General features: G+C 38.9%; 2 protein-coding genes and 1 long non-coding RNA gene across 7 annotated transcripts in view; 1 reads left to right on the top strand and 2 right to left on the bottom strand.

Annotated features, from left to right (window-relative positions):
- p3h2 (prolyl 3-hydroxylase 2) overlaps positions 1-6,302 on the bottom strand; it is a 35,366-nt gene extending 29,064 nt beyond the window's left edge. For 3 of the 5 annotated variants that reach the window (XR_013326448.1, XR_013326447.1, XM_077717510.1), the window contains exons 1-2: positions 5,809-6,302; positions 5,022-5,693 (exon numbers count right to left, since the gene is read on the bottom strand). Coding sequence is in view for 3 of the 5 variants with exons in the window: in XM_077717510.1 (XP_077573636.1) it covers positions 5,022-5,429 (408 nt within the window). In the remaining 2 variants the exon portion in view is untranslated. Of the gene's footprint in view, positions 1-5,021; positions 5,694-5,808 lie in introns of those variants that run through there. The other 2 variants (XM_077717511.1, XM_077717512.1) reach the window with 2 other exon arrangements.
- A 724-nt stretch (positions 6,303-7,026) lies between these two features.
- LOC144196993 (claudin-19) lies at positions 7,027-9,246 on the bottom strand. The gene is made up of 4 exons (XM_077717520.1): positions 8,932-9,246; positions 8,627-8,791; positions 7,611-7,689; positions 7,027-7,491 (listed from the first exon to the last, which is right to left on the bottom strand). The coding sequence occupies exons 1-4, from the start codon at positions 9,125-9,127 to the stop codon at positions 7,326-7,328; spliced, it is 606 nt and encodes a 201-aa protein (XP_077573646.1). The 5' UTR covers positions 9,128-9,246; the 3' UTR covers positions 7,027-7,325.
- A 3,668-nt stretch (positions 9,247-12,914) lies between these two features.
- On the top strand, positions 12,915-13,889 carry LOC144196995 (uncharacterized). The gene is made up of 2 exons (XR_013326449.1): positions 12,915-13,001; positions 13,116-13,889. It is a non-coding gene; the product is annotated as an uncharacterized LOC144196995 (long non-coding RNA).
- Positions 13,890-15,080: the final 1,191 nt, after the last annotated feature.

Genomic DNA, 15,080 nt, shown 5'->3' with positions numbered 1-15,080 from the left:
GCGCAATGATTATTTATCCAGTGAAAATACTTTACAAGACTGATGTCTTCCCTTTTACTGGACCCATGAGGGCTAATCCGACACCCTTAAGTGTCATCATGTCTGAAGTTCTTTCCTCCAAAATGTTGGCGTGCTGCGAGGACCTCCTATGTCATGTCCAACTCTGAAGTAAACATGCAAATAGAGTTGACCAAAACAGTGAAGCAAGGCAAACCTGTCGCAATACCCAGTATTACTCACAGATGGCAATTAAGCATTAAATCAAACCACATTCTCCATAAATCCTCAATTGGAGAATAATGATAGAAATGTGAGTTCAATTTTGTGCATAATTCTTCTGAGGTAATGACAATCTACATTTAATTCAGGGAATTAACAGAGACAATTTTATAGTCAGAGGTCTCTTGTGTTACACCCTCAGACGGTCGGGCTATAAAAAATGACTTGTAGGAAGGCCGCTGCAGTTTTTGCAAACAAACATCTGGGTAAAAGGCATTTAAAGGGTAACAAAAGGCTTTGTTATACCAAGAAAACATCTTTGTTCCTTTTCTAAAAAACAGTAGTTTGAATAAACTGTTTGTGGAAGGTGAACCTGACCTTTTAATGCACAAATTGTGATTTCCAAATGTGTCAAACTTGTGGACTTGGGACCAATCAATAGCGGCTGGCAGGAAAATATATTGCGGCCCCTATTCGACATCTATTTGTGTAAAAAAATATTGCAATACTGATTTTTTTCCATTGCCTCTATACTTTCAGAAAATATTCCTAACAACATCATGATTCATTTGTTTAGGACTTAAAAAAAAGACATACTGGACCTAAAAGTTGTCAAGGATTTTCCATCTTGAGTGTCTGTCTCACTTTTCACTTTGTTAATAAGTTCAGTTTGTCAAAAAAAAAGAGCAAACAGAGCCAACTTCACTTTTTTTCTTGATATATTAAATTCCATTTGACCTGTTTGGAGTGTTCGCTGCAATAAATCTTTGGCTCAGGAGCCTGATGATTGAAGGTTCATACTTTAACGTATCCCATCATATCTGGAGGCCATTAGATATAAAACCCCGTACTGGAGTTACTTTTAAAGGGGTTACTTTGGAAATGTGATCATCATTATACACTCCATTGAAGCAGCTTGACCAGGAAAAGCTACTGTGTTTTGATTGGACCTCCATAAAAGACATTTTTAGAGCCATGATTTGACTGTCTATAATTGGCTGAAGATGATATGGTCTCCAGAAATCCAGAAAAGGACATAAGACTTTGTCAATGGCTCCTGGGGTCAAACCTTTTCGAGAAATGTCATTAGGGGCAATGTGATGTTGATGTAAAGCAGATGTGGAGACAATGCGGCGGGTCAGTGGCAGTCTCTCGTGACCCCCAAGTAAGGTGTCACGCTACCTGTTTCCCCAAAGGAAAATACTACTTGGATCAACTGAAAAGATCAAAAGGTCACTGGGTTCATGTCAAAGTTGGAAATCTAAGAGTTCAACAAAGCTAAAAGGAATTACTATTACAGGCCGCTTACAAAATCACATGACATAATAATTTATAGCAGTGGGTGCTTTTAGGGTTGGGTTTTTGGATGCATATAATAATTTGAAGCACATAGTCACTTATCCCAGCAAAATATATAGTCTATGAAAAGACATGGACTAACCCCTTAAACCTAACCTAAGGGTGAATTTTCAATAGAAGTGGAGGTTTTGAGGTCAAAAATACAAAACAAGATGCTCTCAGTACTTGATGGATTGGCTGTCATCTCATGACAAACGTAGGCATGATTTACAGCTTCATTTTCGACCACACAGATGACTGACATTCAAGCAGATAGAATCTTGTATGATGTATGAAGTAGAAGTTCCTTAGACCATTTACATACATGCTGACAACAGTAAAACTGTCCAAACTCAGATAACATCAATTCCAAATACTGAGAAATTAGAGTGCTTTTGTGAGTTGGAGTATTTTTGTTCACAGAAGCTTCCCAATCTATTGGCACTGTGTTTTTATGACTACAGTTTCAAACATGTATTTCTTGTGCGAATATTTCTAAGTTAGAAACAGGTTATGTTCAGGAGTAACAGGACGGTCTGTAATATTTTTATCTTTCTACTGATGAGAAACAACAAACCAATCATCCAAGTTATTAAAAAAACTAGATTAGTACAAATCGTCTCAAGCAGTCTTATGCCAAAGTGTTTATTACCTTGAACGCAGTGCAATAACCCAAGAGGAACATCTGTGTGTACATAGACACACCCACACATAGATATTTATATACTTCACTGTATATGTAAAAGGTGCTTGACCAGCTGCTCTGGGCATTCAATTACAGGAAGTTAAGATCTTCCATGGAGGTCTGCAAGTCCCTTTAGATATGAATTGCTCTAAAAAGAGACATTGATTCCAACCTAGTCCTCCTCCCGAAGCTAATGGCAGAACTACTTACAACTCATCAACCCAACAGACCAATTCCTCTTCAATAACTCATTAGGTGGCAGGCGGATAAAGAAAACCGGTGTGGTGTGCAGCAGTAGGCACACACATTCCTAACGTGTGCCACCCACTCAAGTCCAGTCATGCAGTAGCCTCTTGCATGGCCAAGTACCAGACTGTCTGGCTGTCTGGGTAAAGTACAAATCAGAGAGGCCTTCGGATGTAATCTAAGATGGCGTTCCTTTCCTTTCAGGCTCCCAGTTAATTAACCAACCACTTAAACCCTTTTACGAGCCATTAAATAGAGCAAACAGATCAAACCCGCTTGGTGAAAAACAACCATCTGACCCATTGGCGTTTTCAGTTTAAAAAAACAAAAACTCAAGAACCACCTTGTGATCAGGAACACATGCCAAAAAATGTGAATACATTGTGTACTTCAGTCACTCAGTACTTTGATAGAAATAAGACATTAATGCTATCTATTTAATTCCTTTTTTTAGGGGAAAAACAATACCGCAGAAGGTTAAATGCATCCATTCTGCCAGATGGTTTTGGGTTAATTCTGCTCTCCACAATTTATACATTCTGTTTTGAGTACTACTTCGATAATCAGAAACCCACATTGATGTACAATCAATAGTTCCCAAACCATAGCAACAAAGTCACAATATAATGAGATCTTATGCATGAGCTTGTTCAAAAATCAAAGCCTGTGTTTTGAAAAACAAGATTGCAGTCAGAGCATATCGCATATTTTGTTTTTTGAATGTGGCACAACCTTGGAATTATTTCTCGGTTTGTTGCTTAAGATAAAACGTTTTTTTAACAATCATTTCTGAGTAGTTGTGTTTCTCACCCATGGAATGATCTTGTAAGTATACATTGGGATCGAATGAAACTGCGAACAACACACAGCAGTGTTCGATTTAGACCCCAGCAGCTGTTGATAAAATCAGTAGCTGTGAGACTCGGGCCCTTTGATCCTTTGTGGTCAGTTCCACAGACCTCTGTCACAACCCGGTCACAGCAACAGCCTGCCACTCATTTTAAAGAAAAGCAAACAGACCACAACAGGAAAATAAAATATTTGCGAGCACTAAATGATGGGCGAGGCGAGGATGTACACAGCACTGAGGGAGCAGAACAGTCAGAGCCTGTGGAAGCCCCTTCCAACGGACCCAAAAGGGCTGCATTGTACTGACGCGAGACGTGCAAAGGCGGAACGACGAACCCTGAAGGAATTTTATTTATTTTGAAAAACACCAAGTGCCTCCAAAGTACACGAAAGCCTAAATGTGCACATGACATTTGAACATGTTGAAGATGAAGACGGCACGTGCACACTGACCGACTGCCCACCCGCCTTTGCATTTCCTCACCTGGTAGTCCATTGGCAGTCATTTTGACAGTCCTGGCTATGATTTAAAATGTATCGCAGCTTCCCGCTCTGGATGTTTTATAAACATAAGCCTAAGGGGTGTTGTGGTTGCTTCTTGAGAATTTCAGATGGTCAAAACAGATGAAAGGGGATGTGTAATTGATTAGCACTTTAGGAATGAACCCGTTTAGACTGCTGATTTCAAGGGAAATGTCCAAAACAGACGGCTCAGTGTCAAACAACTTCCCCACATCTTGTGATCATGGAAGCCATGTGTCATCACTGGGCAAGCTCTGCCATATGACTCGCTCACAGTTCTTCATGAGCGGAGACCGCCAGTGTCTCATCTGAGCTCCAAATAGATGACAATATGGAAAGTGGAAGGTCAGAACATCTGAGGTTAACATTTCATTATGGACTGGTATTAGAGACAAGATCGAAACAGCAGCTGAGGGATTAACTAATCCAATTGGAATCTAATGGGGGAGTGAACAATGAAATATGTTTATTGATTTTTGTTAATTGTTTTTAAGCATTTTGTAAGGAAATCAGAGCAATGAGTCCCTTTTATAGCCATTTGCCTGATTTAATATCTGTACTACTTATCCTCCAAAGGGTCACGGAGGTTGCTAAAGTCTATCCTTGCTTATGGGCACCAGGTGGGGAACACCCTGAATTGCTGTCCAGCCAATTGGAACCAGCCTACCGTGCACGTTTTTTGGAATGTAGGACGGAACCGGGGAACCTGGAGAAAACCCATGCAAACTCCCCACTGGAAGGTCCGGACCTGTGATGGAACCCCCGAACTCAGAACTGTAAGGCGGGCGTGATAACCACTCATACTAAAAATTGTCACCAACTATCAGTTGAATTTTATTGTATAGTATAAATCACTTGAGGTAAGACTACTGACTGTGAAGGGCAGAATGGATCAGGTATAAGTCGAAAATGGACTGGGATTTTTTATAAAATATAAACCTAATTTTAAACTTTAAAATGTGTAAATCCATTTCCCACCTCTGTAGTAAATCAGCTGACTGCATTGTCCATCACGTTGCCTAGCAGCAACTTGTGATGAGAAGGAGGAAACCGCAGGGACACAAACTAACCCTGCTGAGTGGACAACAATGCAGCCCATTCACAAGAGCCCCCCACAACACCTCCACGCCCTCCCCCTCACCCACTAAAGACCAGTCCTTACCTTGAGATAAGCCAGCTGGAGATAGTTGTAGGGGGTCCTTCTATTGAAATCGTGCACCACATCCTCGCTGATCATATGCCTCGACTGCACGCCGATGCTTTCCTCCATGCAGGCGTCTATGCACGCCGCTCTGTGGAGCACCACATCGAAGAAGCGTAATTCGGAAACAGGGTCCCCGAACGGATTCTGGTCTTGACACTTCAGCCGGCATCGGACCCTGGTACGCCGCACGCCGGCATAACTGGCCAGTGCCTCTTCCATGGAGCGCACCACGCCGCTGTAATCGCCGCTGTAGAACGACCGCACCGCCTCCTCGTACAACAGGTCGTAAGGCTCCAGGGAGGACGCGGACGGAGGGACGTAGGCGAGCAGGACAGCGGACAAGACGGCTAAAAAGTTGGCGTCCATCCTGAGGGAAGAGTGGAGTAGTGACTGAGGCTGGCTGTCAGTCAACACAAGGATGTCAACCTCGATTTGGTGTCCATTTAAATACTCCGGAGGTGTCACGCAGCATGCTGGGGCTGGAGGATCTTACGATTAAAAGCTGCATCAGCCGGGGAAGATCATTTGTGTTGTGGCCGGAGCTGCGGCAGGGTCCGGGGCATGGGTTGGGGTATGGGCCGGGGCTGGGGCTGGGGCTAGGGCCCCCCTATTCGGCTCCGGAGACTCCTCCTTCAAATGAATAGACAACAATTACAGGCTGCTCTTTCTCCACTGGGGGTCATCGAGGAATCTTAACGGTGCCCTCCAACAAAACAGCACAGGATTTAATTAAATAAATACTCACATTTGCAATATAGATGATCCTGTTGAGCAATTTAGATCCATACCATTGATTCATTTAATCACCTTTATCGCATACTATTTACCTTACTCTTGTAGACTTCTTCGGTTATTCTTAGTTCTTTCATTTGAAGTAAATAGTCTCCACCTAGTTGCTGAATCTTCTAACTACAGGCGTCTTTCCATTACTACTCATGTCTTTTGGGGCAGTTTTGTTGGAGTATTTTTTAACTCTATCAGGGAGAGTGATCACTACCGTGGATAGTTGTTCAAGAGTTGACTCTTAAGGACTTTAACGCTTTACAGCAAAAGTGACATTTATAAAAGTTAATTGGATTATTATCATTATGGATTCATAAATTGGACGTTTTTAGAATCTTTTTTTCCACTGAAATATTAGCCTTTCATTATTTTCAGTAGACAAAAAATATTTGGTCCTGCGGTTGGCTGGCCACCAATTCAGGGTGTCCCGCGCCTCTGGCCCAAAGTCAGCTGGGATAGGCTCCAGCACCCCCCACGACCCTAATCATTCTAACAAGTACTGAGTATGCAGTGGAACCAATAACAGTGCACTCAAAAATAATTTAAGTGAATTATTTGCTTTAAATAACAGCTTCTTCTCAACTCATGTAAAAAGTAATTCATTTCTCCATCATCAATTGTTGAAAGGTCAAGACACTTAAAACATTCCTTGGAGGCATCTTTGCATGCTATGTGGGAGGCACCAACACATCTACTAAAGACACTTGAAATGCTTCTATGCAAATGATTCCAGTGTTGAGACATTGCAAAATTATAATGGCAATCCGAAAAAAAGAGTTCTAATTGGCTTTATCAATTGTTGCTGTTGTCTTATATAAATCGCTATTTGTTAAGATTTCAGTATTGTCCAGGAAAAAAAAAATTGAGAGACCCACATCAATAAAAACAGCAACATGGGAGCAGCTATTGGATTTGATACTGCATTCTTTTGTACCAGCAAGGAATGTAACTTCACAGAAAAAAATATTTTGCATTAGAGATTAGATTGTCGCATTTCCGCTGATGAGTAAACCTCTAAACCCCTTTGCCCCCCAGCACCATCTAATCTCTCTGTCCAATCTGATGTTTTGCCACATGCATGTCTCATGTCTCTACTAATTGCCAAATTTTGTGCAAGGACATATTTTCCGGAAATTGCCACTCCCTGTCAAATAAATGACACTCCTCTGTCACTAAACTCTAACTGTATGGACACACAATTTTATTTTTGTTATAAAATACTGTACACAAACATTGTCATAGAATGAAATCACAAAAACAAAAGACAGAACAAAAATATACAAGTAAAAAGTTCATTTAGGAAACCATAATGGGAAGTTGAACACATTCTGTTAGGTGACAGGACCTTTAAATGATATTTTCATTTGTAATCTACATTATAATAATTATTAATTGTTATCAATTAATAAAAATTATCAGTGCAAAGCATGTATGAGTCGTTTTGAGACGATGGCCAAGATCATTTGAATTTTTTCCTGATTAAACATAGTTACTGTTGGACTTGTTGGTTTGCAGGAGGCGATTAGAGTTGATAGACCTGGTCGAAGATGACCTTGAGCACTTCTGACAGATCAGGAAAGCTCCGCCAAATGTTGTGAGGAGGCCGCCAGCCCAGCTGACAAACACTGCCGTTCCAAACTCAAAGCTGCATAATAAGTACAGGTGATGCCCCATTTTAAACCAGATTTTATTCAGGAGGGATTCTTGGAAGCAATGTATGATGTGTGTGTGCGTGTGTGTTGGTCAGTGTGATCGAGGACTCACCGGTGGAGATGATGGTCATGGTGGAAGTCGGAAATGATCTTCTTGACATACCAGGATGTTATGATTAAACTCATTATGCCTGCACAAGAATAAATGCTGTGAAAACTTGCCAACCGTCTTTCCCAGTCAGCCAAACTTCAATGCCTCAGTGAAAATTAGGAAATAAGTCAACAAATAGGAAGAATTTTAAGATTATTCCTTTAAAGACAAACTTCAAAGATGCACACATCTTTTATAAATATATATAAGTGGGAAAAATTGAATTTTTGCATTCGACTATATATATATATATATATATATATATATATATATATATATATATATATATATATATATATATATATATATATATATATATATATATATCTTAGAAGGTCACTGAGTATTGTGTTCTGTTGTGATATGTACACTGATTAAGTATATATATATATATATATATATATATATATATATATATATATATATATATATATATATATATATATATATATATATATATATATGTATGTGTATATATATATATATATATATATATATATATATATATATATATATATATATATATATATATATATATATATATATATATATATATATATATATATATATATATATATATATATATATATATATATATATATATATATATATATATATATATATATATATATATATATATATATATATATACAACAGAACACAATACTCAGTGACCTTCTAAGATCAGTCAAACTATTCAAAAATGTCTACCACTCTAATCTTATTGGAAATGGCATGAAATGGCATTGATTTTTAAAAAAAATATTGAGTGCCTGTAAAGATGAGGACTACTTACTGTAAATACACCTGACTTGAAATACTGTAAACGTTGCTATGGGAATGATTCTATGGTGGCATCATACAAGATGAAACCCAACGTAAAACAGGAAAATACATGGAAAAAGTTTCCCTCACAAATCCTGAGCTGAAGTGTCTGAAATTCCAAGTAGCAGTATATATTAATTTAGAATTCATACCTGCAACCATGAACATAATCCCTCCAATCCTAGCCACTGCACCTTTGGCATTGGGTTTGCCCTCCATAAAGCGGGTGCACTTCATTCCGATAGTGGTGACCATCAACCCCACGGTGGACAGGAAGATGCTCACCAGCAGAATTGCCCTGGTTATCTGGACCTGATCTGGGAGTGGTCCCAAATGAATGAATTGCCTTTTCATGTTCATGTGTGGCCATTACTCAAAGTCATTACTTGCTCGAGTTACTTTCTGGCCGATACTGTCAAACTTTCAAATCTAAAAAAAACGCGTCCGTCTGCCTTACCTGATAGTTTGAGGAGAGAATCATAAACTTCGCAGGTGGTCCTGTGTCCGACGCTGCAGGTCATCCACAGTCCTTCAATGATGCGGTGCGAGTGTCCATGCGTCTTCCATTCCACCATGACGGTAGCGGTCACTGTGGTGGCCACGCCGATCAGTGCCAGGAAGAAACCGAGCAGCTGTAGTGGTGAGCTGGCCATGACATCCGAGACTAAGCAGGATGCGAGAAGCACAATGAACAAAAAAATGAAAACAAAGTTAACTGGGAGGCTTTGCACGGACACTTGTGGATGCTTGTTGAGAGAGTAAGGTGGGCGTTGGGCTGCAGCCTCTATTTATGCGGTTGCTGACGTCCAAGAGGTCTCCACTGGTGGGAAGTCCGCTCCTTTATCTGATAAGCCTACAAATAGAAGAAAACAAGACATTTGAATGCGATGAACTTTGACACACAAACCCAAAAAGATGCGTACCCATCAGTTTCGAAAATATTTCCATTGCTACGCATCTTTTTTGGGTCACCCTGTAATAGCACGGATGAGCGGTTCAGTTCTAGGGTCCTGGGTTCGATTCCAGGTCGGTCCCGCTTCGTGGAATTTGCATGTTTTCTCCATACTTGTGTGGATTTACTCCGGGTACTCCACTTTCCTCCCACATTTCAAAAACATTCAGGGTAAACTGCTTGGACACTCTAAATTGCCCCTAGGTATGCATTTGAGCGTGAATGGTTGTCCATTTCCTCCGTGCCCTGTGATTGGCTGGCCACCAATTCAGGGTGTCTCCTGCATCCTGCCTAAAGTCAGCTGGGATAGGCTACAGCACCCCCTGCAACTCTTATGAGAATAAATCATTTCATGCCTGTCTTTTTCCACCTCCATTTCACATTTTTTGATACATGCAAACAAATAGACAGCAACAACCAAAACAAATAAAACTCTATGAGCATTTTAAAACTGTGTCAACTACTGGAAATGACAGAGCAGGAGGTCTAATAATTCCGCTTAATAAATAAGCACAAACATGCTCAATTATCCTTCTTTTCCTTGGTAATGTACTGGAGTCAGCATGTGTTTATAAGAATCAACTTTGTGTTCATTTCACCCAGACAATTAACTTAAATCATTTGACCAAATTTGGTGTCAGGGGATGCACATTTGTAAACAGACAAAGATTGCATCAGTTTACACCCTTTCCTGTTCTAAGAATCAAACTAAAAGAAAACATTAGTGTGTGTGTGTCATACACATCATACATTACTCACTTTATTTTACCCTCAAAAGTTGAATTGGCCCAGGAAAAGATACATACATTAATATAAAATCCAAACTGACCATTGCACTATTATACTAGAATGTTGAAAAATAGTTTTCTTTTGCAAGGAGAAATCTTTTTGTTCTCAATGAATACAAAGCCCACCGCTTGTATACAGTAATCCAATTAAATTCAATCATTTTTTGTTTGTTTATTGCTATTTTTAATTGAAATATTAAACTGCTTGGTGTCATATGAAACAAACAGATAATCACAAATATTTGATTACAATCAATCTTAAAACAAATCAAACGTTTACAGATTAAAGATAACATCAGTTTTGATCTCTAATTAGAGTGTATCTCAGAGTACAAATCATCACAACCAAGGATGAAGAGATGTGTATGTAGTACGTATATATAAATTGAAACACAGGCCTCACAGATCTGGGGTCGAGGGTTCAATCCCACTGCGTGCAATTTGCCTGTTCTTCCCGGGTTTGTGTGGGTTTACTCCGGGTAATTCTGTTTCCCCCTCACATCCCGAAAAAATGCATGGTAGGGTGGTTGAACACTCTAAATTGCTCCTAGGTATGAGCGTAAGCGTGAATGCGTTCAGGGTGTTCCCCGCTGGTTGCCCATTGTTGGCTGGGATTGGCTCCAGCACCCCCGTGACCCTTGGCAGGATAGGTGGTTCAGAAAATGAATGAATAAAATGAAACAGCTTCTAGGGAAAAGTGTGAATATGTTGTTCATTTTAAGTCTCAGACAAATCCAACTAGATTTGCTTCATCAAATATATATATACTTTTTTTACAGCTCCTTTGGAAACAGGTTGAGCAAGAATGCTTGACAGGTAAATTCTATCTAGTGTGTTTAGTCAAACACAAATACAGGAAGGGCCAGATTATGATGTATTTACTGTATAGATACTGTATGTAATAGATTCTATGTGTTTTACATAGATGCAAAATAGTTTAGCTACCACTACAAGATTAAACAGGCAAAAAAGGGGAAAAAGATTTTGCAATGCTGCCTGGTGAGCTTTAACAATAAAAAAAATACATATACAGGAGACTACAGGGAATGTAAAAATTAAGTGAGGTCAATTAGTTGGTGTGCACACATAAAATAAGGGGTGTTACAGGTCTGATATCATTTCATGTGACTGTTTAATATGAAAAGAGTTTTAGCTTTTAATTTGGAATTCCTGTTTGTCTGCTAGTCACCAATGATGCTTAAAAATGTTAAAAGAAGTGGAAATAATGGCACACCTTTTCCTCATTCAGGTAAACCCCCTAAATTCCAGGTAAAATGATGCCACTTAAGTCATTAGAGATTTGTTTTTGTTTTGTTTATTTTTTTTAAATCTCTAGCAGAATAATAATATGGCTTTTCTTTACATTTTAACTGTAGTTAATTCATTTTCACACTTGAGTGACAATCGAACAATGTTAGGAAAATGGTGTTAGAGTCATTCATTCATTTTCTGGACCGCTTATTCTCTCCCAAGAATGGCATGGAAGCATGGAAATGACATCAATGTACAGAAATCTATAGTAGTACACTAAAAATCTATCGTTCTATTTCCTGGAGATGCCAAAGAAAGCCAATTAAAATTGTATTCATCATATTTTCCTTTTTTTGTGCTTTCAATGCATATTCATGATAGGCCAAATACTTAATAAAAGTGGACATGATTTTTTTGTCATATCCAACCTTTTAGTACGTATTGGAATCAGATCGATGGCTTATCCTTAAAAATGAATGAGGCCATAGTCAAGTCCTTTGTGCAAGCTTAAACAAAGCTCTCATAATTGCCTTGTCATGCATCCAACGTTGACTCCCTTCCATTTTGGCTCAGTTGCTGCTCTAACCAGTCAGATATCATTCCTGCATCAGGCACAGTGAGTAAGTGCCCCCTGGCCAAACGGCCTTTCTCACCTTTCCAAACTCTCATGTAGATTTTTTCTTTTTTTTTTTTGGTGTGGTGTTTGATACTCTGTAATGAGCAGTGAGCAAAAGTAAAGAAACACTTCCCGTTTCAAATCTGCATCAAAAGTCAGATGAATGTGTCTAAAGAACAATTTGAAAGTTATTTTCAAAGGCAGTGCCACTCATTTAAGTTTTAATTTTACACCACGTAAAACGTGGCAACGTCTAAACGTGTAACCCGATTTGAGGCGTAACTGGATTAAATAATTGCCATGTAGATGCCTTGACTCCTTACCGGTTATTCCTGAAGAGACGCCTCAGGCCTTTTGGGGCCTCTTAGTTATTTATATATTTTTATTTAAAATATACATATATATGGAGTAAGAGGAAGGTTTTTGGTTATAGGTCTCCATCTCACAAGAACACAGATGACATTTATTATTCTTTTGTGTGTGTGTGTGTGTGTGTGTGTGTGTGTGTGTGTGTGTGTGTGTTTGTGTGTGTGTGTGTGTATGTGTGGTTATTTACATTATGTCTGCAGAAGGTCCCCACCTTGTGGACTTTCTATGTGTTGCTCCAGTTTTTTTAACTAGGTCTACAATGTCTTGTGTGTCTTATTAGTGTCTTGCTACTGCAACAAAGAAAATTCCCCAAATGAAATAAAGTTCTAATTTAATCTAATCTAATCTAATGTCTAGATGGAGTAGAAGATAAGCATAGATAGGGGAGGGCACTGCGCACCTCTAGTGGGTGTGTCATCCGTCGTGTCCCGACACGGCGTTGTTGTCTTGATAGACAGATGCACTCACACCTGAACCGCCAAGGTTAGGAAAACACTCACCTGTGACGCTCGGCCGGCTCGCTGCCTTCTTTTCGGTCATCACCGGAACAGGTGAGTCCAGTGACCTAACCTCCAAACCCTGGTGAATTGCAAGAAAGGGTTTGTAAAGATGCCCGAAGTGATGACTTGGCATTTTAATACTCGTGTTATGTTTTGTCTCCACAGGAAATGTTTCACAGCTGTTTTGTTGCCCATGCCGCTAGAAACTTTGCCTGGGAATTTGTCACCTTGAACATTTCAGTCATTGTTTCTGGTCGTGTGTGCAATGTGCATGCAAGCCATTGGAAATGATTGGGATTTTCTTGCTTTAGTGGCGAGACGACTTTTGCATTCAGGCTAAGTATTAGCCATTGATACATCATCTTAGTAATAATCATTCTAGGGAGATGTTTGTCTCTTTAAAAAAAATATGTAAGTCATTTCAGTTTGGTGTTGGCATAAGGCCACAGTAGGCATGGCGGTGTTAACACTTGTAGACTCTGCGTGAGTATGTGTGGTATGTTGGTGAACCAGCTCCACTCGATGATGATGATGATGGGTGTGTGTAAAACTTCCCCAGACAGAGGTCTCTTAACTGAGAAGGTTGTCACTTTACCTAACTCTCTGTCATTGATGACGTTAGACGTCCAATCCAGGGGGAGGGCTGCCAGTCAATCCCTCCCATCTCAAATGGAAATATTGCCGCAAATGGGAGTGAATAAGTTCATGTTGTGGACGAGAATGTTGGATGGATTCCGGTTGCCAATTTTCTCATCTTTGGGACTGAAAGAGTTAAAAAAAAGGAAGGATCATTAGGTTAACCAGTTTTGCTTGAGATGGTAATTATAAGGAGTGCCTTGTGTTCAGCATCTTTTATGCAGTTCTTCATGGGTCTCATAATTGTGTGAATTCTGCAAAAAAAAAAAAGATATAACATTAAAGATATGACATTAAAATTAACATTTGTGGTTATTAAAGGGAACTGCAAATTGCAAGATTTGCACTTTTACCGTTTACGTGTTGTTTCTCCTGCAGTTTTATCACATAGTATGTACAGATTAAGGTAGGTTCATAATGTATTACGTTACAGATTTTATTTCTATTTTAATAGTTAAGCCAAAAACTGAAAAATAAGTTATTAGAAACAAAAAAATTAATAAATGAGACTCAATCAAAATAAATAAGTTGTTTTTCTATGTATTGTATTCACCTCAAGCTCAAACTCAAAATATTGCAAATGATCTTTCACAGTTTGTAGTCAATATTTGCATTTGCACACAGTTGATGATATACATGTAGTTAAGAACAGGTTTTTCACACCAACCAGTCTCCTTTTCATTTACTTTAAACGAGAACAGAGGAGGCCACAAACATGAAGTCGTATGTTGATGATGTAAACATAATTTATCTTAAAAGTCAAAACTATAATAACTATAATTTTTGTTATGTCATGCATATTTTATTAGAGCTTTGGTGGAAGGATTGGTTGGAATGAAACAAACACCTGCAGTACTGGTTTAAAACGTCCTTTTGTGGTTTAGAGAAGTTTTGGCATGAAAACTGAAAAAACAAGTCACGGACTTTGAAACCTGCTTTATTACAAGTTTAGATGCAATAAGTAAACGAAATTATTCCATTGTGATGTAGCCTAAAAAAAAAAAGCGACAAAATACAGCATGTTCCAGCACGTTGATATAAGAGATTGCATATAAGCCCTGTCTAAAAAAAAAAAAAAAAAAAATACAAAAAAATAATAATAATCAAATGACCTGCTCAATATTTACGTGAATCACATACATAACACACACCAGTGTACACACACACCTCCTGAGCAGTTTGTATAGATTTCCCTATCCCCTATTTAAGGAAAAGATGAACAATTCAACATTGACAAGCTGCCATAGTTAACAAGCCCACAAGGTGGCAATCTCGTTACTAATTTCGCTTTCATCTCCAAGTGATTTTAGGTAATGACAATTATGGCACATATCCCATCGTGTGAATGGGACACACTCACTACACGTTGTTATAAATGACTGTCACTGACGCACACATGACATAGCAGGAGATATACGTAAGAGGGAGGTGACATTTCATCAACAAACCAAGTTTTTAATTTTGCACGCTCCGGATTATTCAATATGAACGACA

Source organism: Stigmatopora nigra, chromosome 5 (genome assembly GCF_051989575.1).
Source record: "Stigmatopora nigra isolate UIUO_SnigA chromosome 5, RoL_Snig_1.1, whole genome shotgun sequence".
Lineage (NCBI taxonomy): Eukaryota > Metazoa > Chordata > Actinopteri > Syngnathiformes > Syngnathidae > Stigmatopora > Stigmatopora nigra.
Note: the sequence above shows the minus strand (reverse complement) of the source record. Positions and strands in the feature narration are given on the sequence as shown.

Excerpts from the sequence above, each read along its gene's own strand:
- LOC144196993 (XM_077717520.1), bottom strand. The coding sequence starts at position 9,127 with ATGGCCAGCTCACCACTACAGCTGCTCGGTTTCTTCCTGGCACTGATC. Across the intron at positions 7,690-8,626 it reads GATTATGTTCATGGTTGCAG|GCATAATGAGTTTAATCATA; the intron begins GTATGAATTCTA and ends ATTCTTGTGCAG. Across the intron at positions 7,492-7,610 it reads CATGACCATCATCTCCACCG|CTTTGAGTTTGGAACGGCAG; the intron begins GTGAGTCCTCGA and ends CTTATTATGCAG.